This window comes from Xenopus laevis, chromosome 9_10S (assembly GCF_017654675.1).
Source record: "Xenopus laevis strain J_2021 chromosome 9_10S, Xenopus_laevis_v10.1, whole genome shotgun sequence".
Classification (NCBI taxonomy): domain Eukaryota; kingdom Metazoa; phylum Chordata; class Amphibia; order Anura; family Pipidae; genus Xenopus; species Xenopus laevis.
The window spans coordinates 23257516-23283345 of record NC_054388.1 but is presented as its reverse complement, the minus strand read 5'-3'; the positions used below and the strand labels follow the sequence as shown (position 1 = coordinate 23283345).

The following is a 25830-nucleotide window of genomic DNA, read 5'->3' as shown; positions in this document are numbered from 1 at the left end:
AGGGGTGGGGAGGGAAATCGAGTAACTTTTTGTCACAAAACAAGGAAGCAAACATTTTTCTCCCTCCCACCCCTAATTTGCATATGCCGAATCTTTTGGGAAGGATTCGGGGGTTAGGCCGAATCCAAAATAGTGGATTCGGTGCATCCCTAATTATAACTGCTTTCCTGAGACCCTGGGCCTGTTTGTTGAAAACAGCACAAGCCTAAGGTACTACTGTAGGAGTGTCATGTTGCCATCTTCCGCCCCAGGATCATAAGCAGCAAAGTAAAAAGCCAGCTTTTTCTTTCAAAGTTCAGCTTTTTATTGTATTGTGTATGCACACAGAGTCTGCAAGGGACCCCAAGGAGACAGAAGAAGATGGTAGCGTGGCAATCATAAAGTAGTACTCTGGCCCAGTGCAGTATTCAGGGAATGGGTAGCACTGACTTTTGAGTCTCAGATATGCCATTGTAATCTCTTGGGTGTGCCAAACAAATTGTCAGCCCCCACTTCCCAAAGATCATACCTTTTTTCTTTAGTGATGTGCTGGAAGACAAAATATTGCCCTGTGCCCAGTCCTAACCTGCTCTCAGCCATCGTGAAACTATGACTTTCATTCTTTAAGCGAACACTTATAGTTACATTATTGTAGGTTACTGTGAAGAAACAGAATCCTCTGGTTTATGGTTATATAGACCAAATTTTAGGAAAACATTGTTCATTATCATTGCTTACCCCCTTATTTTATTTTTTAGGTGAGCGAAGGATTCCGTGTGTTTCTTCTATTTTCAGTCTCCTTATGTATTGTGCTCCCCCTCAGCTTGCAGCGGAACATGATGGCTTTCATTCAGTCCTTCAGTGCTATGGCTCTTATGTTCTACACTGTGTTCATGTTTGTGGTAAGTAGAAATTAACCTAGGAACAAGGAGGTGTTAGTCAGATAATGGTATTTTAACCTTTAAATAAGTTGGAGGTCCTTTTTGAGGACCAATTATGTTCTATGGTCAATTCATAGATGACCTGCTGCTGATTTGGGAAATTGGTACATATTCTCTGGAGAATCTGTTAAATTATTAAAATTGTAATTATTTGAATTTAAGCTTTACTATGAACAAACATATTAATTATATTGCCTTTTCGGATATTACTTTAACAGGAAATGGAGATGGTTCTATTAACAGTAATACCTTGTTACATGCTTAGAGTTGGCACCCCCAGCATACCTTGAGAGCTCTACCATTTAGGCAATTTTCACATATAGGAGGAATTGTTCCATAGAGGCCTCCTTTAATGACTGTGAAAGAATTGAGGGGTAGACTTTTACAGAGATCATACCCTACTCCTGTTGTTGATGAGGCTTATAGGAGAACCTTTAGAATAGACAGAAACATTCTACTAAAATCCAAAAGTGGAGTTACCCATTAACATACAAGGAAGGAGAGATACTGTGTATTTTTCTACTGAGTTTAGTAGTGAATATTCACAGATTAGGAAGATTTTATGTAAATGTTTGCCCATCTTATACAGTGATTTTAAATTGAAAAAGGTACTTCATACAACTGATATTTAGGTTCAGATTTATCAAGGGTCAAATTTCGAAGTAATGGGAGTTTTTTTGAACTCCCATACCTTCGAAATTCAAATAAAAAACGAGCAATCAGAATTTATCCAAAAAAAATCAAATTTTTTTTTTCTTGGCCGAATAGGTCCGTTTTCGATCGAATTCGGAGCAAAGTAATAGCACATTCGAATCGTACAATTCAAAGTTTTTCCATACTCAAAACTTTCACCCTGCAGCATCTTATTTCCCACATAATATTAGGTATCAAGATAAATCCCCCCAAATATGAAAGCCTCGGGTCCGCTGAACAGTTTTATGTCAAATAGGTACTGAAAAATCAACACATTTACATCATTTTGGGGTGGGCAAAGGTAGAAAAGATTGCAGTCACCCCAGAAAACCATATATTTTTGTAAAGTACACATTCTCCAGAATCCAAATTGGGTATGCATGTCTTTTTACTCCAAAGCACAAAACGCAAACCTTTTCTAAAACTGGCGTTTTTGGTGACATTTCCTAAAATCACCTCAAAACTTCCACCCTGCAGCATCTTATTTCCTACATACTATTAGGTATCAAGATAAATCACCACAAATATTAAAGCCTGGAGTCCTCTGAACAGTTTCCTGCCCAATATATATAGGTTTACTTAAGCATATAAGGGCCCCAAAATGAAGACCCCCCATGTGGTCTGTCAATTCATGTACTGCAAAATCAACATATTTACATAATTTTGGAGTTGGGCAAAGGTAGAAAAAAGTACAGTCACCCCAGAAAAATATATATTTTCAGAAAGTACACCTTCCCCCGAGTCCACATTGTGTATGCATGTCTTTCTACTCCAAAGCACCAAGCTGCAAACCTTACCTTAATTTGGCAATTTTGGTGACATTTCCAAAAATAATCCCAAAACTTCCACCCTGCATCATGTTATTTCCCATATACTATTAGGTATCAAGATAAGTAACCACAAATATGAAAGCCTGGGGTCCACTGAACAGTTTTATACCGAATGTACAAAGGTTTATCGAAGTACATGGCATGTAAAGACCCCAGAATCTACCTTGTGCATATTTATTTGATGGCTTACTTTTACACTAATTTATCAGCACTGGCAATTTTATGTAGGATAAAAGGTACACAAAATTAAGGTGACCCCTGAAAACCATGTAGCTTTGGAAAGTACACATTCTGATGAATCCACAATGGTCAATTATGTCTTTGTACTCCAAACTACTCAACTGCAAAGCTACTCTAAAGATACTGGTTTTTGTGACATTTCTGAAACTCGCCTAAAAATTATGCAATTTATCACATACAATTTCTTACATACAATTGTAAAACATGCTAAATATTGATGCCAAGGGTCTACTGAACAATTTGATGGCCAATATGCATAGATCTACCAAGGCAGCTGGCATGTGCGTACCCCAAATTAAAATAGTGCATATGAATTTTCTCGGGCTGTCTTTTCGCCTTCAGTGAACAAAGCTCCTTGACTGGGTATTATGTGCCACATGACCGTCCTAACAGCACAAAGACACCCCAAAGCCATATATTTTTGTAAAGTACACATTCTGATGAATCTAAAATGGTAATTATGTCTTTCTACTCCAAACTACCATAGTGCAAAGCTACGCTAAAGGCAGCAGTTTTTGACATTTCTGAAAATTGCTTAAAAATATTGCAATTGGCCGCATTTATCTCAACCCAATTTCTTTTTTTTTTACATATTCTTTATTTGGTTTTTCTTTTTTCAAAAAGGTAAAACAAAGACAATATACAGAAAGAATAAAACATAAAATAATAAGAATAATAAAAAATTATATCAGAAGTGTGACTCCTGGTTGCATTCACAAGATGTATGCATAGTCAATGCAGTCAGTAGTACATAATATTTGACATTATCTCTGGAACAATATAAGTAGAACCCATTAACTTCCTTTTAATCAGTTGCGGCAAGGGTCCTCAAAACAATAGAAAGACAAGGGTGGATCAGTACATAACAATCTAACAAATCCTAATAATACAACAACATCACGATCTATCATCTAGTTCACAGAAAAAAGAAATTCACATATGCAGATATTACCTATCTCACTAAGGAACATCATACAGCAGCCAAAGCACGGGTATAATTCAGGGATGATTTGAATAAGGTCCAGGATGCCCAGGTTTCTATATACTTGTTGGGGGATTTGGTTGTGTATGAGAATAACTCTTCCATACGTTGTATCTGATTGAGTTTCGCTACCCATTCAGCCACTGTAGGCGGTCTAGTACTCTTCCATAATCTGGGAATGACAGTTCGAGCTGCCGCTATTGCAAATGCTACAAAGCCCTTTGGTACAATTTTCAACTGTGCAGTGGGGGAAGGTATCGTTAGCAGTGCTAAAGAGGGATCAGGTGGGATATCTACCCCAATAACTTGAGAGATGAGCTGGAAGACTGATACCCAAAAGGGTTGCAATAAATGACAGCCCCACCAAATATGTGTCATATGCCCTTTCTCCACGTTACAACACCAGCATAAATCGGACACCCGGGGTAAATAATATGCAGGGTCGTGGGGCACCTATACCACCTGGTGAGAATCTTATAGTTAGTCTCCTGTGCTTTGCACGCAGTTGCCAGTTTGTGAGTAAGGACAAAGGATTGTTCCCAGTCTTTGACACTGAAGGAAGTATTAAGGTCTCTCTCCCAGTGTGCTTTAAATTTAAGTTCTTGGGTACCTTTCAGCTCCAAGAGTATGGAGTACACCTGCGCTAGAGTATGAGCAGGTTTCAATTTAGCTAAACAGAGATCATCAAATGCTGTACCATCCGCCAATAGCAAGTCTTTCTCTGGGTGTGTTTGAAACCAGTGGGTTAATTGATGGTGCATAAACCTTTGTGCAAAGGACTGCGTGAGAGTCTCTAAAATATTTTCTAGAGGGGCCACTCCTGTCAAACTTCTCACCTTTATAAAGGGGTAATTCTCCCTCTGTCGTTTAGCCAAGAAACCCTTACTAAGCATACCTGGCGGAAACGCTGGATTTCCAATCAGGGGTGTCATTGGCCCTGTCCGAACCGATAAGGGTATTAGTCATATGAGTTTGTCCCATGTCAATAATATATTGTGTATAGTTATAGGTAACATCGAAGCGTCCTGCCGATCTTTGGGAATAATCCAAGTTAACGCCTCTAAAGGCTGCTTCACCTGAGACTGTTCTATCTGAATCCAATCTTTTTGATCCCAATGGTGAAAACAGTCTACCAGTCTAGTGCAGGTTGCTGCTTGCCAATAAATATATAAGTCGGGTAAGCCTGCTCCTCCATTCTGTTTGCGCCTGTGCAATACTGACATTTTGATTCGGGGTGACTTGTTAGCCCAAACAAATTGCGTGATGAGCTTATTGGCTTTTTGCAAGATAGTCATTTTAGGCGGTGTGGGGAGGGTCTGGAAAAGGTAGAGGAATTTTGGTAGGATTATCATTTTGACAAAGTTAATCCTCCCAAACCAAGTGATGTGTGACTGGTCAATCCTTTGTAGGTCTGCCTTAATTTGGTTTAGTAATTTGGAATAATTGAGTGTCGCGGCCGTGGAACTGTCGTGAGGGACCAGAATCCCGAGGTATTTGAGGGAATTAGGTTGCCATGCAAATGGAAAATTTTGTAAATCGGGTTTGGACAGAGAGACATTTAACGCTTCAGATTTGGTCATATTAATTTTAAAATTACTATAGAGGCCGAATCTGTCCAATTCTTGCATGAGTGGAGGGATTGATAGAAATGGGGATTTCACATAAACTAATAGGTCATCTGCAAATGCAGCTGCTTTAACCTCCCTTTCACCTATTTTCCCGCCCTGTATCAAATTATTATTCCTGATTGCAGTTATTAAGTTTTCCATTGTTAATATATAGAGCAGGGGGGACAAGGGGCATCCCTGGTGCGTTCCATTCGTGAGAGAAAAGGCTTCTGATAGAGTTCCATTTATCCTGATCTTAGCCGTTGTGACTGTATATAATGCCATTATTTTAGATATAAATGATTGCCCCAGACCAGTCTGCATGAGAGATTCCCTGAGGAATTTCCATCTTACCCGAACAAAGGCCTTCTCCGCTTCTGTTGATAGCATGATAAGTGGGATTTTATGCCTTTGGGCATATTGGAGAACGGAGAAGGTCTTGATGGTGTTGTCTCTCGCTTCCCGTCCCAGGACAAATCCCATCTGATCAGTGTGTATAAGCGTGCTCAGTAGGGGTTTCAATCTATTGGCCAGCATCTTGGCATACAACTTCGTGTCAACATTCAATAAGGATATGGGACGGTAGCAGCGCAGTTTGTCGGGTCTTTACCCGGCTTGCGCAGTACTGTTATGGTCGCTTCCAGGAAGGACTGGGAGGGAGGCTTCGTGTCAGAAATGGCATTAAATGCTGGGAGGATAACCGATGCTAGGGAGTCCCCTAAATGTTTATACAGCCCTATGGAAAAGCCGTCCGGCCCGGGATATTTCCCCTGTGAGGTAGAGGAGATGGCCAGTTTTAGTTCCTCCTGAAGGAGGGGCCCGTTCAGTGCCTCGAGTATTTCTGGATCTATTAAACGCGTATGGGTGGTTGCAGCTATGTAATCCTTTAACTGTTGTTCATCAGGGAGGGGGTCCGCCTTCAAGTTGTATAATTCAGAGTAATATTGAGTAAAAGTCTGAGCAATCTTATTGGTATGGTGGGTGGTTTGCCCCTCAGCTGTTTGAATGGTCTGGATATAATTTACATTCTGCTGCTGTTTATACAATTTCGCCAATAGCTTACCACATTTATTGCCCCAAGCATAAAATTTCCCCTTGCCCCTCTCTATGTATTTGTGGTATTGGAATTGGGCCAAGTCCTTAAGCTCCTGCCTGGCTTGTTGAAGTTTACCGTATGTTTCTGCATCAAGGTCAGCCTTGTGAGTGGTCTCTAATAAATGGATTTGTTGGAGTAATTGACTATACTTCAGCGTCCTCGCCTTCTTGAGTCTAGAGCCGTGTTTAATAAGAGTGCCCCTAAGCATACACTTCATTGCCTCCCATCTCGTCAGCGGGGCTGTGTCGTCCCCTTCGTGGTCTCGCTGAAAATTTGTTATTGTTTGTTTCCGATCAGACATACAGTCCTGGTCCCTCAATAAGGATTCATTAAGACGCCAGGTCCACTGGCGAGCTGGGAGGTCGGGAATTTTTATGTCTATAAATACGGGGTTGTGATCGGAATTAGTTTGCGGTCTAATGTCTGACAAGGAGACCCAGTCTAGAATGTGATGGGACACTAAGATATAGTCAATTCTGCTCTATTGGTTGAAAGGGGGGGAGTAATATGTGAAATCCTTGACAGTTGGGTGTTGGATTCTCCAGGGATCAATAAGCTGGTACTTATAAAGAACTTTTTTGGCCTGTCGTAAACGGTGGAATGAAATACTAGACTTGCCAGTCGAAGTGTCGAGGCGGGGGTTGAAAGCCATGTTAAAGTCTCCTCCCACATTGAGCTGACCTTCTATGAACCCCTCTAAAAGCAATAACATTTGTTCAAAAACTGCGTCTGCCCTGTGTTCGGAGCATAGCAATTGACGATCGTTAGAACAGTCCTCTGGATTTCTATTTTGATGGCTTGTATGCGCCCAGTGCCATCTATTTTCGTATCTTTCACAGTGCAGTGACAGTTTTTATGTATCGCTATAGAGTGCCCCTAAGCATACACTTCATTGCCTCCCATCTCGTCAGCGGGGCTGTGTCGTCCCCTTCGTGGTCTCGCATTTAGCGACCGGGTTATTATTACAGAACCAGTTCGGGAAGTATTTGTTGGCTATCTTGGGCCTATGCCCTACCTTAAAATGAGTTTCCTGCATTAGGAGTATATCAGTCTTATCTTTGTGCATCTCATAAAGTATTTGAGATCGCTTCTCAGGTGTATTGAGGCCTCTGCAGTTTATGGATGTTATCCGTAATCCCGCCATGAGGACGTGCTGTGAGGAACGAAACCGTCGAGGCCCAACACACCTGTAGCGAATTGTATTTCAGTGAAGATTGTGATCTGATCCGGAAGGAAGAGAGAAAAAGAAAAGGGGGTGCAGTTCAAGAAAACACATATCAAAAAGACAAACAAATCTAACTGTAACAATATTCTCGTATTCGTGGGTACCTGTCCCACATGTGTCCTGGAGGGGGGTCTGTCACCTGCCCTAAGGGCCGCATAGAAAACTCTGGTGTCGTAGGGGGTCTATGGAAACTTAGACGTAATTGGACGGGTGCCCAAAAAGAACAGGGGTTGGAAGACATAGAGAGCAGTAATCTACGTGCCTTGTGGGGCATAAGTGGGGTAGCGCCCCATTAGCAGTATCGCCAGTGCAGAGTAGGGTGTTGCCTGGTACGGTACCTTTAATGGCGTCGTTAGATAAGTTTCCCACAGAAGGCGTTCCGTCGCGGCCGTGTCCGGCTTGCCAGTCTGCTCCGTCTCCAGAACTCCACGCCGATGCACTGCTGTCCGGTGTGGTACGCGGGGCATCCGCCTGCGTACCGTGTATTTGTACTTGGATAGTCATCTGCCGCTTACAGCTGTCGGCTGGCGGAGAAGGTGCAGGTGTGGTTATTATGTCTTCCTCGTTCATTTGCCCCACTCTGGTGGCTTCGTCATCAAGGCCTCTGGTCCAAGATGGCCGCCGCGGGTCTGCTGAGAAGTCGGTGCAATTGTCTTGTGCACGGAAGAAAGATCCGATATTACCTCTGGGAGAGTTCCCTTCAGGTTTCTGCTTCGTTTTATGTCTCCGCTGCCTAGTCATTGCAGCTCAGGCACCCAGAAATAGGATTAATTAGACCCCTTTACACGGAGCTCCTGTTACATGCATGCTACCCGGTTCAGCACTAGGCTTCGCCCCCCCCTCAACCCAATTTCTTACTTACAATTGTAAAACACCCGAAATCTTAATGCCAAGGGTCTACCGAACAGTTTGATGCCCAATATGCATAGATATACCAAAGCAGCTGGCATGTCCGGGCCTCAAATAAAAATAGTGCATATTAATTTTCTCGGCTGTCGTTTTGCCTTTTATTGAATGCCACAAGACTGTCCTAACAGCACAACGACCCCCCAAAACCATATATTTTTGTAAAGTGCACATTCTGACAAATCCAAAATGGTAATTTATGTCTTTTTACTCCAAATTACCATACTGCAAAGCTATGCTAAAGGCAGCAGTTTTTGACATTTCTGAAAATTGCTTAAAAATATTGCAATTGGTCGCATTTATCTCAACCCAATTTCTTACTTACAATTGTAAAACACCCGAAATCTTAATGCCAAGGGTCTACCGAACAGTTTGATGCCCAATATGCATAGATATACCAAAGCAGCTGGCATGTGCGGACCCCAAATAAAAATAGTGCATATGAATTTTCTCGGCTGTCTTTTCACCTTCTGTGAATAAAGCTCCCTGACTGGGTATTATGTTCCACAAGACCATCCTAACAGCACAAAGACCCCCCTAAACCATATATTTTATAAAGTACACATTCTGACAAATAAAAAATTGCAAAACTGTATTTCTACTCCAAACTATCATACTGCAAAGCTACGCTAAATAAAACATGACGAACAACAAGGCAAGCATAAAACTGTAAAATCACAAAATAAAATCAGGAAAATCAATGAAATAACGAAATAACTGATCCGACAGTGTGGTTAGTGTTCAGAATGTTTGATCCAATAGTCACGCTGTGGTATCTACAGTTTTTAGGAGAAAAATAAATAAATAAAAAGTAAGAAAAAAAGTGTGTGTTTGTGTATGCATGTGTGTTTATGTCTAAAACTGTGTGAATGTGTGTATAGATGCATGTGAGTGAAAGAAAAAAGCCTGAAAAGAAAAAGAATAAAGCTAACTTAGTAAAATGTGTATTGTGTATTATTACATGCATGTATGTGTAAATGTGTGTAAAACTGTAAAATAAAGGCTACTTACCATTAATGAAGTCCAGGAGGGTCCTTGGCAGCCATCGGGATCCTAAAGCAGTGTCTACACAGAAGGAAGTCGCAGGCTGACTGGAGGAGGCAGAGAAGATGCAGCAGACACGTGTCTGCATAATTGTAGGTGGGTCCTACAACGATTGAGTTGCAGGACCCATCTGACCTCCCCCTCTGCTCCCCCTGCTCATTGCTTGGGGGTTGGGAGAACACTGGAGCCCTCTGCAGAAGCGGACGCTAATGCAGAGAGGAGCCCTTTCCAGTTCTTGGCAGTTGGGGCTTTTCCCTACAAGAACGTAGTACCTACTTTCTTGTCAGGTAAAGGGTTAAGTCTATATATATAACCCGTCTAACTGCTAGTTGATCCAGAGGAAGGCAAAAAAAAAAACATTATATATATTATAGGTATATATTTATACATAGTAATAATATCACCCCTTAAGCACCTCTTAACAACCCCATTTTGGCCAGTCTTTCCTCATAGCTAAGATTTGCCATACCTTTTACCAGCTCACTTGCCCTTCTCTGTACCCTCTCTAATTCAATAATGTCCTGTTTGAGCACTGGAGACCAAAAGTTTTTGTTTATGTCCCATCTTGAAGTCTCCTTAACTTTTAAGTCTCTTTACTGTGTTCTGTCTGCAGATTGTGCTGTCTTCTTTTAAACATGGACTTTTCAGTGGACAGTGGTTGAAACACGTGAGTTACATTCGCTGGGAAGGTGTTTTCCGCTGCATTCCAATCTATGGCATGTCATTTGCTTGCCAATCGTAAGTATCTGCTCTTTCTGCTACTGTTTGATTGGTTAATGTGATGTTATTCTGATCAGTTATAGACCATACAATCATGGATCAAGGATTGTGCTTTTTAGTTGGCCGCTTTGCAACTTTGGATCTTCATTAATGTGTTCTTCATAGCAGGGCGTATGGAAGAATAAAGTTATCTGTATGAAAAGAAACATGCAGGCATATGCTCACCAAATATCAGTATTCCCAAATATTTTTGTACTATAACACATATGTTAGCCCTACATATAATGTGGTTGTTAAAGGGGTTGTTCACCTTCAAACAACTAGTTGATTTCAGATATATCACCAGAAATTTTCCAATGATTTTCTATTTGTTACCATTTTTCTAATATTGAAGAGTAAAGTGACATTATTCACCTTCTGAAGTAGGGTTGCCGACCCTGTAAACTGTTCTAAATGGACACATTTAGTTGATACAGTTATTATCTTTGTCCCAGCTGTGCAGAATCTCTGGGTTTCATTACAGGCAGTTGTTAGAATTGATACAATAGTTGCTAATACTCCAGAGATGCTGCTGATAAAAATGTATAACTGTTGCAAAATCATAACCGTTTAGTCTGCTCCTGAATTACTGAGCTGTCAGACTGAAACACAGGAAGGAACAGGACAGGAAACAGGAAGGAACATTTAACTTTAAATTTTGGAAAAACATTAAAAAATAAATAATGGAAAGTAATTGAAAAAAGTCATTATTTCTGGGGAACAATCTAAAAACAACTGAATTGAAAAAAATGTTTGAAAGTTGAACAAACCCATCTTATAAACACTTTTTTCAGTTAATCTGTTTTCAGATTTTTCTCCAGAAAAAATAAATTTTTTTATTTGGTATTATTCCAAAACTAAAGTTCAAAGTTTATTGTTCCTGTATCTTGTATTTCAGTCCAGCAGCTCAGTAATCCAGGTGCAAATTCTGAACTGTTTAATGTTTCAACATTAGTTGATACATTTCTCAAAAGTATATGTGGAATGTTAGCAAATATATTATCAATTGTAACAGCTGGGATGTAAACTCAGGTATGTTGCAAAGATAGGAAATGTATCCACTAATGTGCTGTATCAAGTTACAAGTTTAGAGAGTCAGTGACCCCCCCCCCATCCCAGAGCTGCTTTAGAAAGACATATAAGAAGGTTAAAATGAAACTTTAAGCTTCAAAATTGGAAAAATGGTCACAAATAGAAAGTCGTTGGGAAAATGTTTATTTCTGGGGAACTATCTGTAATCAACTGAACTGAAAAAAGTGTTGGAAGTTTAACAACCCCTTTAAGAAAAAAATATAATATGTAATTTGTACGCAATCTTCTTCCCAAATTCTTCCCAAATTTATACCCCTTAAAAGCAAGCTTTCCTTTTTGCAGTTCTGTTATACACTTTAATCTCCCTAACATTGTCTTTCTCCCAATTCTTGTCTCTTAGCACTTTCACTAAAACACACTACCCTGGGAAGTTTGCTGACATCTCCTAGGGGTAGATATATGAAAAACTGAACTGAGTAATCTAGAATATTTTCTGTACAGTTTAAAAACACTTTTCAGAGCTAGTAAGATCATCCAAATGTGACCACTTTTGCCACTCATAAAAAAAGATAAGACAAGTTGATAAATTGGGACCCAGCCTTCAAATCCAGTTTCTCAAACAACAATTCACAGAAACTTGAGTAGAATCGATATTTCACTGACGCTAAGGATTTGGAACTGATTCTTAAAGTGATAGCAACACTTTTCAACTTTATCAGTAACATGTCAAAATCAATTATAATAAACACTCCCACTCTAATTTTACTTCTGAAATGCATTCCACTGCCTCCCACAACATAGGAGCTGAATTGGGGGTCGGTGGTGAGGTAGCAGGATAACATTTCAAATTAGGAGTAGTGACGCATATCTTATTAAAGGCAAAGTGACATGTTTTTAAAATATGGCAGTATTGTTATCCTTTAAATGTAATCTTTGCCCAGTTTTCTAGCTTTATTTAAGATTGTCTTATTCTGTCCTGATCCATTTACTTTATGTCTAACCTGCTGTCCTGTGGCACATTTATTTTATATAGTTATGATTTGCTCCACAAGATACAGTTAGGTCCATAAATCTTTGGACAGAGACCACTTTTTTTCTAATTTTGGTTCTGTACATTACCACAATGAATTTTAAATGAAACAACTCAGATGCAGTTGAACTGCAGACTTTCAGCTTTAATTCATTGGGTTGAACAAAAAGATTGCATAAAAATGTGAGAAACTAAAGCCTTTTACACACATCATCCCTTCATTTTAGGGGCTCAAAAGTAATTGGACAAATTAAAAAACTGAAAACCCTTTGCTGGCAATGACAGCCTGAAGTCTTGAAATCATGGACATCGCCAAATTCTGGGTTTCCTCCTTTTTAATGCTCTGCCAGGCCTTTACTGCAGCAGCTTTCAGTTGCTATATGTGGGCCCACTGTATCCCTGACCTCAACCACCTACTCACATGGGTTACAGAGTACAGAATAAATACACTTGGCCCTTAATTACAATGGGCTAAGCACATCTTAGTGACTGCACTATGGTATCACCAAACTGAGCTGTTGCCAATAAGTATTATTCTGTCTGTTATTTGCAGAACAGAATGCAGCAGCTTTCAGGATGTCTAGGGCTGGAATAGGGAATGGTACACATAACATATAAAAATGTACATTAGTCTATTAAAGTGCATTTTTATTGTAATTGTTTAGATTTTCTTGAAACTTTTCTTTTAAATGAGCTCCATTACCCTTCCACCCTGGTCACTTACATCAGTGAGCAGCTCATAGATTTTCTAACACTTTGATAATGAATTAGTAATATCACATGCTGGCTTTAAAGGCCAGGAGGTCACAAATTAAAGTTGTGCTGTGGAAGAGTTTAAGCAGTAAAAATTATCAACCAAAAAGTTTCTTTAGTGGGAGGATGAAAGGGTCACAAGAATTGACATCCATTATTTTTTCTTTTAGTACATCCCAGCTCTTACAATTAGTTTCATCCTATGAAGTAAAAAAAAAAAGGGTTGGTGCCTATTGGAGTCTGTCTACTGCCAGCTCAAGTACAGAATCTTCCATAAGTAGAAGCTAAATATATTTTTATGTTTAAACTGAACTTGTATTGCTATACCATATTCTGCACACATCTGTTGATTTGCACTTGTTTTGAGATTTCCATTAAAAGAGACCCTGCATATAATGTTTTTTTACTTATTCGCACCATATACCAGCACTAGAGCCATTTTTTTAGTCCTGTGGTTAGCTCATCTAAAAAATAAAAAGGCTTTATTAAAAGCTACATCAAAACACTCTTTTGAGAAACACAAGGTAAATAAGTTACATGCAGGCATGGGTATTTATTGGAGGGTGTAGTTTTCATTTTTTTGATAACATTTTTTAATGTTACTGGTCCTTTAAGAAGGGGTTGAGAAGCATTGTAAGCAGCTTAGCCGCTTGTATGCCCTACATTTCAAGTAGGGTTAAACCCCTGCCAAGAAGACAGTCCAGCTGTCAGACAGAATATGGAGGTAAAATTTTAAAATTATGGGGAACTGCATGGTCATACATGCATTTTAGTCACAGATGCCAGAATATTGACTGGTTATTGTGTACGGACTGCAGTCTATAGGAATTATTTTACTTGCCCGCTTGATGCCACACAGAGAAACTAAAGGTGCTCTTATTGGCCCGTGTATGGGGCTTGCTGGCCAAACATCAGATCAGCCAAGCTTAGTTCAGTATGTGGGTGACCAAAAGGGGCACAGATCAGTTTATCTGGTGATATTACCAAATTAGCAGATCTTTAGGTACGGTATATGGCCAGTGTAAGTTGGTAGTAGATGTTTTACATTGTTCACTACCCAGTTATAAGTCTTTATAGCTTATAGGTACTGGGTATTATTCTTCTGATTTGAGCATAATTCGGAGCTCCACAAGAAGGTAAAGGATGTGATGTACAGTCAATATAAGAAAACTAACCCAAAAAGTGAATGTCCTTAAAAAAACCAAACTATAGAACAGAGAGTAAAACAAAATCTGGACTTATTGCACCAGCACAGCCCTTGTTTGTTCCAGATGCAGTTGCATATGAAATCATTAAAAGAGGAGACCACTCTCCTTGTTAATTCTCAGCATAACATAAAAGCATTTAAAGTTGTACTCTCTGTAACTCACGTATGGTTTCCTGTACCTATACTGCACTAAGACCTGTGTTTTTATTTCACCCAGTCAAGTCCTGCCAACGTATGACAGCCTGGATGACCCATCCGTTAAAATAATGAGTTCCATCTTTGCTCTATCCCTAAATGTTGTGACCACATTCTATATAACGGTAAGAGCCTTAAAAAAAGATAGAAAGGGAAATCACAGTATTTCATTCAAATGACTTATTAAATCACTGCTCTATTGTCTCTTCTGATGCCGATTGGATAACATAAATGTTATGATTGTAGTTCACATTTTAAAGATATAAACCATATAAATAACATTTTGAGGAAGCTGTCACAGAGATAGAGAATTGTAACCAAACTCCTTTTTCTCACCGCTGCTTGTACTTATTACCCACATCCCAGTTTTGTCTTTAGTTAAACTGTACACAGTTGTCAAATCCAAAGGGTCAAATGCAAGGATCACAAGATCATGGGATTTTGGTCAACACCTGCTGTACAAAATTCTTGGCCCCCTTTAGATCATTAGTCATTCTGCCATAGTTATATGAATATGTACAACAGCAACTAAGAAGCTGTGCCTCTAGCAATATCTAGGAGAGAAAATAGGTGTTTTTCCAAAATTCCACCCTAAGCTGTCTTCAGGTTAGCCCCCACAGCCACTTCTCCAGACCCCAGACATGCCCGACATTTCCCCGGACCCCCAGAAATTGAGACTGAGAAGGACTGTAATATTGCAACAATATTACCCAGGGCCGGAACTAGGGGTAGGCACAAGAGGCACGTGCCTAGGGCGCAAAGCTTGGGGCACCAGGCACTTACCTTATATGCAGCCTACCCCTAGTCCTGCAACTGTTACCACATTGAAACGTGTGTTAAATAAGAAACACAACTTTTGCAGCAGATTTCTGCGTCTGATTGGAGTTCATTACCACACCACTTCATTGTATACATTGAAAAGTAGATGCGCTTTGTGAAGTCGAAGTGCTTTGCGCATGATTAAGCCTGCGCCCCGCTACGCATGTGCGTCCTCGGTTGCGCACAGTTACGCACGATTACGCACGCGTGTTCTCGAGTACACGCGGTTGCACACGCGAGTCCTCGGTTGTGCGCTATTGCGCACAGCTGCGTTGGGGACCTCAATTGCCAGGCCAGATGGGTTGCCTGGGGCAACTGACAGACCTGGCCCGACACTGATATTACCAAACACATACAGCTAACAATGTAAAATTATTTAATATGGTTCAACACATAAGGGGCTATAATAAGATACCGATGACCTAATGCAGCTGGAAGAGAACCTTTTATTAGACTTGTCTAAATAAAAATTATGCCACCGCATTAGATTTAGGTCTGACAGATGTCTTTAAAACTTTTCATGATATAATATTTTTTGCTGACCACAAACATCTGAATTAATGGAATTCTCAGTAGCTATAGGACTGGCTTGGGGCTTTTAATTTCTGTCCCTGAGCAAAAGATTGTTTTTGTTTCTTTTACCTAGGTTGGCTTCTTTGGTTATGTTAGCTTTCCTGAAACCATTGCTGGGAATGTGCTTGTGAACTTCCCTTCCAATCTAGTGACAGAGATGATCAGAGTGGGCTTCATGATGTCTGTAGCAGTTGGTTTTCCAATGATGATCCTGCCCTGTAGGCAAGCCCTGAACACCCTTTTATTTGAGCAGCAGGTGAGTCATGGCAGAACTGTGAATATAAATATAACAGAGTTTTGCAAGAAAGCAATGAGAATTAAAAAAACATTTCTTGATATGGTTTGTCCCTAAACTTTACATTTCATTTTGTGTTTGTACAGCAAAAGGATGGGACATTTACTGCAGGAGGATATATGCCGCCATTACGATTTAAAATCCTTACACTGGTTGTAGTGTTTGGTACGATGCTGGGTGGCATACTCATACCAAATGGTAGGTAAAATCACATAAAGTATTTAGAGAGATTGTTAGGGGAAGCTGTGGTTGTTGAAGCTTGCTGTTCACCAGTCAAAGGGTAACTAGACAGATCATTTGCTTTTGGCTACACATACATGGCTGATACAGGCCTAGATTTGTTCTGTTAGCAGGTTACTCGTTTACATCTGCTGATCCAATCATCTGGCAAACACATTTTTCTGCATGTGTCATAGCATAAATTGTGAACACATACATTGTAAAACTAGTATCATTTCAAGGCAAATATAGACATAGAAGTTTTATTTGTAAGTCTGCTTACAACTGTATTTTTATTATTTTTATCATCATTATCTTCACTGCATGTGATTCTTACCACTTAAAGGAACAGTAACACCAAAAACTGTCTTAAAGTAAATGCAATATATTGTAGTGTTGCCCTGCACTTCTAAAACTGGTGTGTTTGCTTCAGAAACACAACTATAGTTTATACAAACAAGCTTCTATGTTGCCATGAAGGCAGCCATTCAAGAACAGGATACGCAATGGATAACCGATAAGTTCGGAAGAATCCCATTGTATACTATAGTGCTTATCTGCTGTGTATCCTGTGCCTTTTCTCTTTTTTCAGCTTTGAATGGCTGCCCCCATTTAGAGGGACAGTGTACTTCCTTGTTCCAAATTGGCTTGAATATAACTTTTTGACCATTATTTTAATTAGCAATTGTGCATGGATTTGTTAATTCTTGCATTATACATTCTGCTTCCTGTCCTGTAAGTCCCAATTCATGAAATAAGAAGGATTCGTTACCTATACTTTGCTAGGGGGGTACTCCCAGAATGTATTCACAGTGTATCAGGATACAAACATATGTGAATCAAACATCTTTAGCTGTTCCCTTTCAGCTTGTTCCAAAACGTTTAGTCTACATGTGTTTGTGTCCTGATGTACACTTTGGGAACACCCCACTGGCCAAGTATAGGTGACAAATTCTGGCAGTGGAGAGGCCATGGAGTATATCTTCAGGATTTCCAACAATTTAGTATATTGCTACTGTATGCCTCCAATGTTTGCTGAGAAAGTTTTCTCTGTCCCATCTAAAAAGGAACCAGACACAAAAAGCTATATAATAAAAGTCATTTTCAAATCAAACATGAATCCCTAATTCTTTTTTAAACTTAGGCTAATGCCACACAAGGGCTGTGTAAAAAAGCTGGCAGAGAATCAGCCCTTACACTGGAAGCTCCCCGTGTAAAGCTTCCATACCTGTTTTAAGCTGTTTCGAAAATATCAGCTGTACCATCCCAGTCTCCTTCACTAGGCCAGACACATTAGATTCACTTTTATTCTTCAATTCTTTCATGTTGCTGACTCCTGCACATACCCCCTTTCTCCTTATTGTGTAGTAAAAAAAATGTGTAAACATTATCATCAAATGTCAAATTTGATAATAAAATAAAAAAATTATCAAATCTTCCACTGAAAGCAATCTATTGCGGGGGTGTTGCTTAGATTACAGATCAAAAATGGCTTTAGATTACAGATCAAAGATGAGTACAGCAGAGCTGATAATAAACCAGTAAAAACAAGGAATTGTACTTCAAACCAAAGGTTTATACGAGTGCAGGTTTGAAATACAAAACAGAGTACAGGTTTGAAATTTAGGAACCAAATAATCTTAGCAAATTTTGTTGAATGTCTGACAAGTAATGCATAAACTAATAATAACTATAATAACATAACTAATTCATTTCTCACTCAGTGGAGACAATTCTGGGTCTTACGGGAGCAACCATGGGAAGTCTGATTTGCTTAATTTGCCCTGCTCTCATCTATAAGAAGATCCACAAGAAAGGTCTTGCGTCTCAGGTAACACAACATCATCAATAGACCTTGTCCATTAAATTTCCTAGTGCATTTTGTTGTTAGAAGATTGTATTCAGATTAGGAAGACCTCTCCGCAACTTCCAATGCAAAACAAAGTGGAGCATTATAACAATATACGGTAGAGCAACGTTCTTAAAACAAATTTACCACTTTGAACCTTTGAAGGCCAGATGTTATTGCCGGCCCGCCAACGCCTTATAATTCTGCCAACGAGTTGTTAATTATGGCAGCCAGGAAGCCTCAGCTAGCTCGGTTAGGAAGCTGAGTGAGGAGGAGGAGGGAAGTGAGAATCCACGCAGGCAAACGGAAGTTGAAAAGTACAAATGTCTATTGTGGAGAACACTAAAAACACTCTCTCATTCATGGAGTCTCATGATTTATTGTTCTTTCAGTCACTTGTGAGAGACTGATCTCTGGTGCCTTGATCTGCAATGTATCTAGTCCAGTGGTGGTTTTAGGGATGCAATTAGTAACTCTTGTTATTTCTTAAGTTTCCATGCAAGAACAGTCCTGATTACACTTTAATTATTTTTGCACTGACTGCTACTGTATAGGCAAAAGAAATATAGACCTGAATATACTTTAAGTATACAGTACAGGAAACCATATTTAACTAATCAAGTTTCCTGTTCTAAAATGCTGAAATGATAACTTGTTATTGTATTTTTCTATAGTGTGGTCCCAGTCTAATGGAACAAATGTTTTTCCTGTCAATTTAAAACGACAGTGCTTCAAAATACAAAAATGCTTTAATGTATTAATATAAGCTTAGATATAAGCTGTTTTTCACCTGGCTGGTAAAGTTATGTTTAGTTATACGCCTCATTTCCTTGTCATGAATCTGCATTCTGTGTACTCGGGGCCTTAAGAAGTAAAAAGTAAAAAATCAAAAATGAAACACTCTTGTGTTTAAATCTGTATTTAGACTGTATTATCCTTGTTTCTCCTGTTATAATACTGCACATAGTGGCTAGGTAAACAAGGTCCCCCTGGGTTTTTTTTCTTGATCTTATTCTAGTCATTATACATTAAAAGTCCATTAACACTGTCTGCCCAGCAGTTGTAAATAAATATAAAATAGCCTATAATAAGCGTAGTTCTTTTTCTTATATAAAAATGTTTTTTAAGCAATATAGTCAGTTTTTGTGGTTTCAAATCCGCTTTTATTTGTTCTTTTTTATTTGGCTGTGAAGTATAGGTGGTCTCTGACAAGCACCCACAGGAAAACTCTAAAAGTAAAAATATCCCAGTCTATTTGCTAGTCTATTTGCCTTTAAATTAACCATTTATTAAAGGTTACTCTTTTCCTCTAAAATGCTAAAGAAAGTTATTAAAAGATACGATTATAAAAAGTACGAACAGAAAAAAAGTGACGTACTAAAAAATACAAATATCTATAAAACTTCTAAACATTTTAATTCAAAATTTTCAGATAATTACTAGTGGGAAAAAAACTGAAAACCTCAAAGTCTGAATGGTTACTAATAAAAAAAACAAAACAAAAAAAAAAGTCCAATAGAATCAGTGCAGCTCCCATTGACTTCTGTAGGACCTTGACTTGGAGAAGTTTTATACTTAACAAATCTTAACAGATCTCAAATTTTTTGAGAAATAAGAAAAAAAACACATTTTTATGAAAAAATATGAGTTGTGAAAAATAAATAAATTTTTTAGTAAATTGGCCCATAGTGTGACATAGACCAATTTATATACAATTTTATTTATTTTTAAATTATGTTGCTTTTTGTTCAGCAACTCTCTAGTTTAGAAGTAAAGAGGCTGTAAGATTAATAGGAGATGGACAAAAGATGAGTAATGAAAAATTACAATAAAAATAAAAAAGGAAAACTTAAAAAAAGTCCATGAAGATTTCTTAAAGGAACAGTAACACCAAAAAATGTAAGTGTTTTAAAGTAATGAAAATATATGTACTTTATTTATTTTTATTTTTTTACGTTATTGTTCGTTTAAGAACATCCTTTAACTTACTAAAGCTTAAAAGTGAATTATTTGTTTAAGGCTGACACCCCTTCTACTACTTTGCTTTTTGAGAAGTACAGGTATGGAACCTATTGTCCAGAATGTTTGGGACCTGGGGTTTTTCATATAAGGGATATTTCTGTAATTTGGATCTCCATACCTTGTCTACTAAAAAAAAATGTAAACATGAAATAAACCCAATTGGCTTGTTTTGCCTCCAATAAGGATTAATTATATCAGAGTTAGGATAAAGTACAAGTTACTGTTACAGTAATATAGAGAAAAAGCGAATACTTTTTTAAAATTTGATTTATTTCATTAAAATGGAGTCTATGGGAGATGGACGGCACATAATTCTGATCTTTCTGGATAATGGACTTCCGGATAATGGATCCCATATACGTACTGATCTACTCAGAATTGTTCAGCTGAACCAGTGAATATGGCAGCACCAGCAAGTAATAATTATGAGAGTCTGCATTCTGCCATTTTCAGTTATCTCCCAGTCCTAAAAATCTAACCATACAGATATACATATTGCTCCTTGAATAGGTAACTCTACGTCATTATGTTCTCCTTAACCATTGTAGAAATATAAAGTGAGCGTGCAGCCAATTATTAGCTGGTTCAATTTCCCTTTAAATGCTACAGAGTTGTGTTTTGTTCCAGTTCATTTGCGGTTCCTTGTAACTGTGTAATAATTTGAGGAATTACACTGATTGAATCTTGTAGGATGGGAGAAAGAAGCTTATTCTGTAGGTTATCTTTCATGCTAAATTATAAATATATGCCATATAATTTGATGGTATAAATGAATGAAATGGCAACGAAGGGCATTTATTTGTCTCTGTGTGTTTGTTTCTTATGAGAATTTTGCAGGCTGTGAGAGCTTGTCAAAATCGCTTAGATTGTAGGGTTTATCATGCAGATTACTCAAACAACATGTCCTGGTCAGGAGGCAGCTAATGTGGTTCTCCCAGCAGGCACAGCCTTTGGAGCTGAAAGTGCCTTTGTGTTACAGTGACCTTAATTTCCCTACACACACACACGCATGCGCATACACGCATGCCCAGGAGCAGCTGAGCTAAGACTGTAGGGCTCACAGAAAAAAAGGCAAACAGGGAAACATTACACAATGTTTGGAAATCTAGGTCAGGTCACAGCTAGAGGAGCATGTCTAGGTTATACCTCAGGGCAGGGAATGCCTCCCAGTTCCCTACCACTCTTGAACTGGGCTATAAGGGAAAGACATCGAAATTATTCTGTTAACCCCTTCATCCTACAGATCAGCTATAGATCATGTAGTGAAAAAAATGCATGATCATTCAAGGTTGCTAAGCCAAAGGGACTGTCCCCCAAAGTGAAGACAACCGCAATCTAAGGACCAGCATTGTTACATGTATATACTGTGCAAAGTTAGCCATGGCCCAGGAAATGTATGGGAAGAGCTGCTTCCTGTTTATAGAGCTGAGAACCACAAACCAGTAATAAGGATGGCATTCAGTCATTTGTTCAACAGTCACATCTGTGTTTAAAGGGGAATTTAAACCCAAATGTGCAGTTCTGCCCGAGTTTCTCCAGAAAACGCAAAATTACAAGCATAGACTCCATTTTAAAGACCTTCAAGAACTTTTTTTCAGTTCAGTTTGTTTCAGGTAGTTCCCTAGAAATAAAGACTTTTTCCAATTACTTTTTATTTTCTATTTGTGACTGTTTTTCTAATTAAGTTTTTCACATTCTAAAGCAGCTCTGAGGCGGGAGGGTAACTCTTTCTTCAATTTCTTGGTGTTTGAGTTTCAAGACATATCATATAATGTTGTAGTGCTCCAGAAGATATTCTAGAAAAACTTAGGGATGGAATTCCAGTGGTAAGGTTCTGCATGATAGAAAGCTTTAGGACAGGAGTTTCCAGTGGGTGTGAATGTTGTGAAACAGGCAGCCATGATAGGAATTTTACCAGTGGATGTACCTGGTTGCAATCACATTGGCACATTTTTAATAATTTTATACTGTAAAGTTGCTTAGTTACATTTTCCAACATTATCCAACATTATTTTTTTGCAACTTATTCTGTTTATCTGCCACTTCAATGTAATGCATTGTATTAATAGTAAAATCTAATATTGTTTATTAAGTGTAGATGGTTATATTGTAATATATTGATGCTAAAGTGGGGACTGATTTGAACAATCTATAAATAAATATATATAAATAACAGATAAAAGGAATAAAAAAACCACAACAACAATCTATTTTCTTTGCACAGTTTATCCTGGGAGTAGGACTTTTGATTTTGGTGATAAGCACTTACACTACTTTAACAGTGACTGAGGAGCCAACACAAATCAAATCGGAACTGCTGGAAAGAATTGATCTAAAGGAGGAAAAGGATCCTGAGCAAATTAATTCTCAAAAATCAGGTAGATCATAAAATGTTTAATAATGTACAGACTTGCACTGCACAGTACCATATGGATACTCTGTGCACACGCCTACCCCCTTGTGCATTAGTTCCATTTATGCATTTGCTAGGCTATTCCTTTAATATTTTATAGCCTTTAATATTTTATAGCCTCAGGGCTTGCATATTTTGGTAGCACATGTACACTAAAACTCTGCTGGGTGCTCAGTCTCAGGGAGCTCATTGTGACTGCTTGTGAAGCACAACAGTGTTTGTGACCGAAAACTGGCATGTCCATGCAACTAGCAAGGGTCACCAGAAAGGTCCAGCATACCCATGCAGGGCTGGCTGCCTTGCACCAAAATGGCAATTTGTCTTATGTTGGACAATGTTTTTTGCAGTGTTGTTGCCTCAAATAAACAAAAATATGGCTAAAATGCAAACTGCTCCTATTGGATAGCATTAAAGGAAAGATATAAACAGTAGCTGAGTATCCTAAACAGCCATTTAAACAGCAGATTTTCATTTATCCTAACTTTGTTCTCATGGAGGCTATCTGACTATTTATAGTTGACTACAGGACCTACTATAGCATATAGTAATGACAAGCATCAACCATCCTTCTTCTTATTTAGTAATAACTGCAGGTATTGTAATCTACCACTTTTTTACTATATCATATAGGATTAACTAGCTAGTCCTTTTTATAGTTCACCACTGTATTATATAGGATTAACTATCCCCAGCCATTCTTATTATGATCTACCACTGCTCACTATATCATATCATAATGACAAGCCCTAGCTATCCTTGTTATAGTAGGTCACTAATCACTGTTTACACCCACAAATACAGTGGGCAACTTTTACTTTACCCCACAGTGAGTTTCATCTAAAACCAGTCTCATTGAAGGTACGTGTGTCCAAATTCACATTCAGTGGCAATCAGCCATCTGTTTCAAATTGAGCACTGCTGTGCCTTGTGACACACTGCACTGTGCGAACTCTGTAGTTACCTCCTTACCAGGCGGTAGCTTCAGGGTTCCCTCAGCTCCTTATATCAATGACTATAGTGCAGTTACGTCTAAAGAATCAGACGCAGACATCACTCACATACAAAACAACATAAATGATGCCAGGCAGACTTCTAAAATATATGGCACAGTTGCATCTATTTTGAGGAATCAGACACAGTTGTTTCAGACGCAGCACTTAAGAGCCAGATGCAGAGCAATTGTGTCTTATTCAAAGCCCATATTACCAAGCAAAGACGTATGAATTCTCGGGAAACAGGTGCATTGTGGCGAAAAAAAACTTTGTGAAATTGCACTTTGCTGACTGCATCAGGGTAAATGAATGACATAGGAATAACTAGTCCAAGGCATGTTTATTATAATCGGCCACTAACCCCTATATTATATAGTAATAAGATACAGATACAGGATTGCAAGAGTTGCAAAGTCAGAAGTGACGTTTATGTTTCATTCTGCTGCATGTCCGTTCAGTGGCCACATGCCATTACATTTTTCAGCTTTCCCAGCCTGCCCACACAATACATCACAACTTATGAATGGGCTGTTTCTTTTTAAACAGGCTGGATTCTCACTTTTAAGAACAAAAGTTGACAATGTGCGTCATAAAAAAATACATTAAATGTATGGTTATTATTCACTGAAAAGCAGCTGCTACAGAATGGGCACACCTTGTAGAATGATTGGAATGCATCTTTTTTCAACAAAAAAAAATATATTTACAATTTCAGTCTAAAATCTAGAGTCTAAAGTTTGGTGTTCATGTTTTCATGTTAGTGGACAAGTAAGGCTGATTCCTGGTATCAGGAAGTTACTGGGTCCCACAACACAAACATAGAGAAAAAGAAGAAAAATTCATCAATGCACATTCCCCAGTCAGACAAGGTTTTTTTTAGCTACAAAATTATGATCATAAGATAAAATGAAAAAAAAAAACCCTGTCTTTGTAAATACATGAATCTGCATAGATTACATATAGGACAGGGGGACCAGGGAATGTGCAATGATCAATTTTTCTTCTTTTTCTCTATGTCTGTAGTCAATTTGGCCAGATCAGTAGCACTTCCATTGTATTTTAGTACATTTTTATTAAAACATGGAGTGCTCCCACAACCTTTCCTTTTTGTCCCACAACACAACCCACAGCAAAACTGGAAAGTACACAACTGAACAGATCTTGTGAAGCCCTGGAGTTACATTTTGCCAGAGCCATGCACTCCCCTGCTCTATACATCCGTTATTAAACGTATATTTAATAAAATTTGATTATTTACCAGTACATGCTGTACCAGAGTACTCCATCCTATTTTGGATCCAGCTACGCTTTGAGTGCGCCTATCCGCTGTTTCTCTGAGTTTAACCCACGTGACCAGATATGGATGCGTGTCTGTATGAATGTTGCTCACCTGTGTTGCACCCAGTGGCCTCAAAGCAGGTGCTTATTTTTGAAATCTTGGCTTGGAGGCAAGTTTTAGTTGCATAAAAACCAGGTGTACATCCAAGCTGAGCCTTCTGAAGACTACCAAATTTTATCAAATATACATTAAAAACATCTTAGTTATATGAGTGGATGCTCTATACATCCACTCCAAATAACTACGATGTTTTTAACGTATATTAAATAAAATTAGATTTTTTACTAGTACACGCTGAACCAGAGTACTCCATCCAATTTTGGATCCAGCTATGCTTTAAGTGCACCTATCAGCTGTTTCTCCAAGTTTAATCCACGTGACCAGAGTGGAATAGAGGCAGCTGGATGGAGGTTACTCACTTTCATCGTCTCCTACCTGTGCAGATTTGGATGCGTGTCTGTTTGAATGTTGCTCACCAATACCCGTGTTGCTCCCAGTGGACTCAAAGCAGGTGCTTATTTTTGAAATCTTGGCTTGGAGGCAAGTTTTAGTTGCATAAAAACCAGGTGTACATCCAAGCTGAGCTTTCTGTAGACTACCAGTACATATAGATGCTACAATCACAGCCCCATGGACCTTTTCATGGTTGTGGTGCTCTCCAACTCTTTTTACATTTAAATGTGGCTCACGATTAAAAAAAGGTCAGGGACCCCTGATCTAAGGTGTAGTTTGTTCCAAGGAACAAATTACATTGTTTTCCATGACTTCACAGTGAGTGGATCACTTACAT

The 25830-nt window shown here is 38.7% G+C and overlaps 1 protein-coding gene across 3 annotated transcripts in view; it reads left to right on the top strand.

The window, feature by feature from the left end:
• The window catches only part of slc38a10.S (solute carrier family 38 member 10 S homeolog), a 59050-nt gene that overhangs the window by 14951 nt on the left and 18269 nt on the right, over positions 1–25830 (top strand). For all 3 annotated transcript variants that reach the window (NM_001086564.1, XM_018237216.2, XM_018237215.2), the window contains 7 exon segments: positions 738–881; positions 10157–10281; positions 14542–14644; positions 15985–16167; positions 16293–16404; positions 18150–18256; positions 22521–22674. In NM_001086564.1, coding sequence (NP_001080033.1) covers positions 738–881; positions 10157–10281; positions 14542–14644; positions 15985–16167; positions 16293–16404; positions 18150–18256; positions 22521–22674 — 928 coding nt within the window.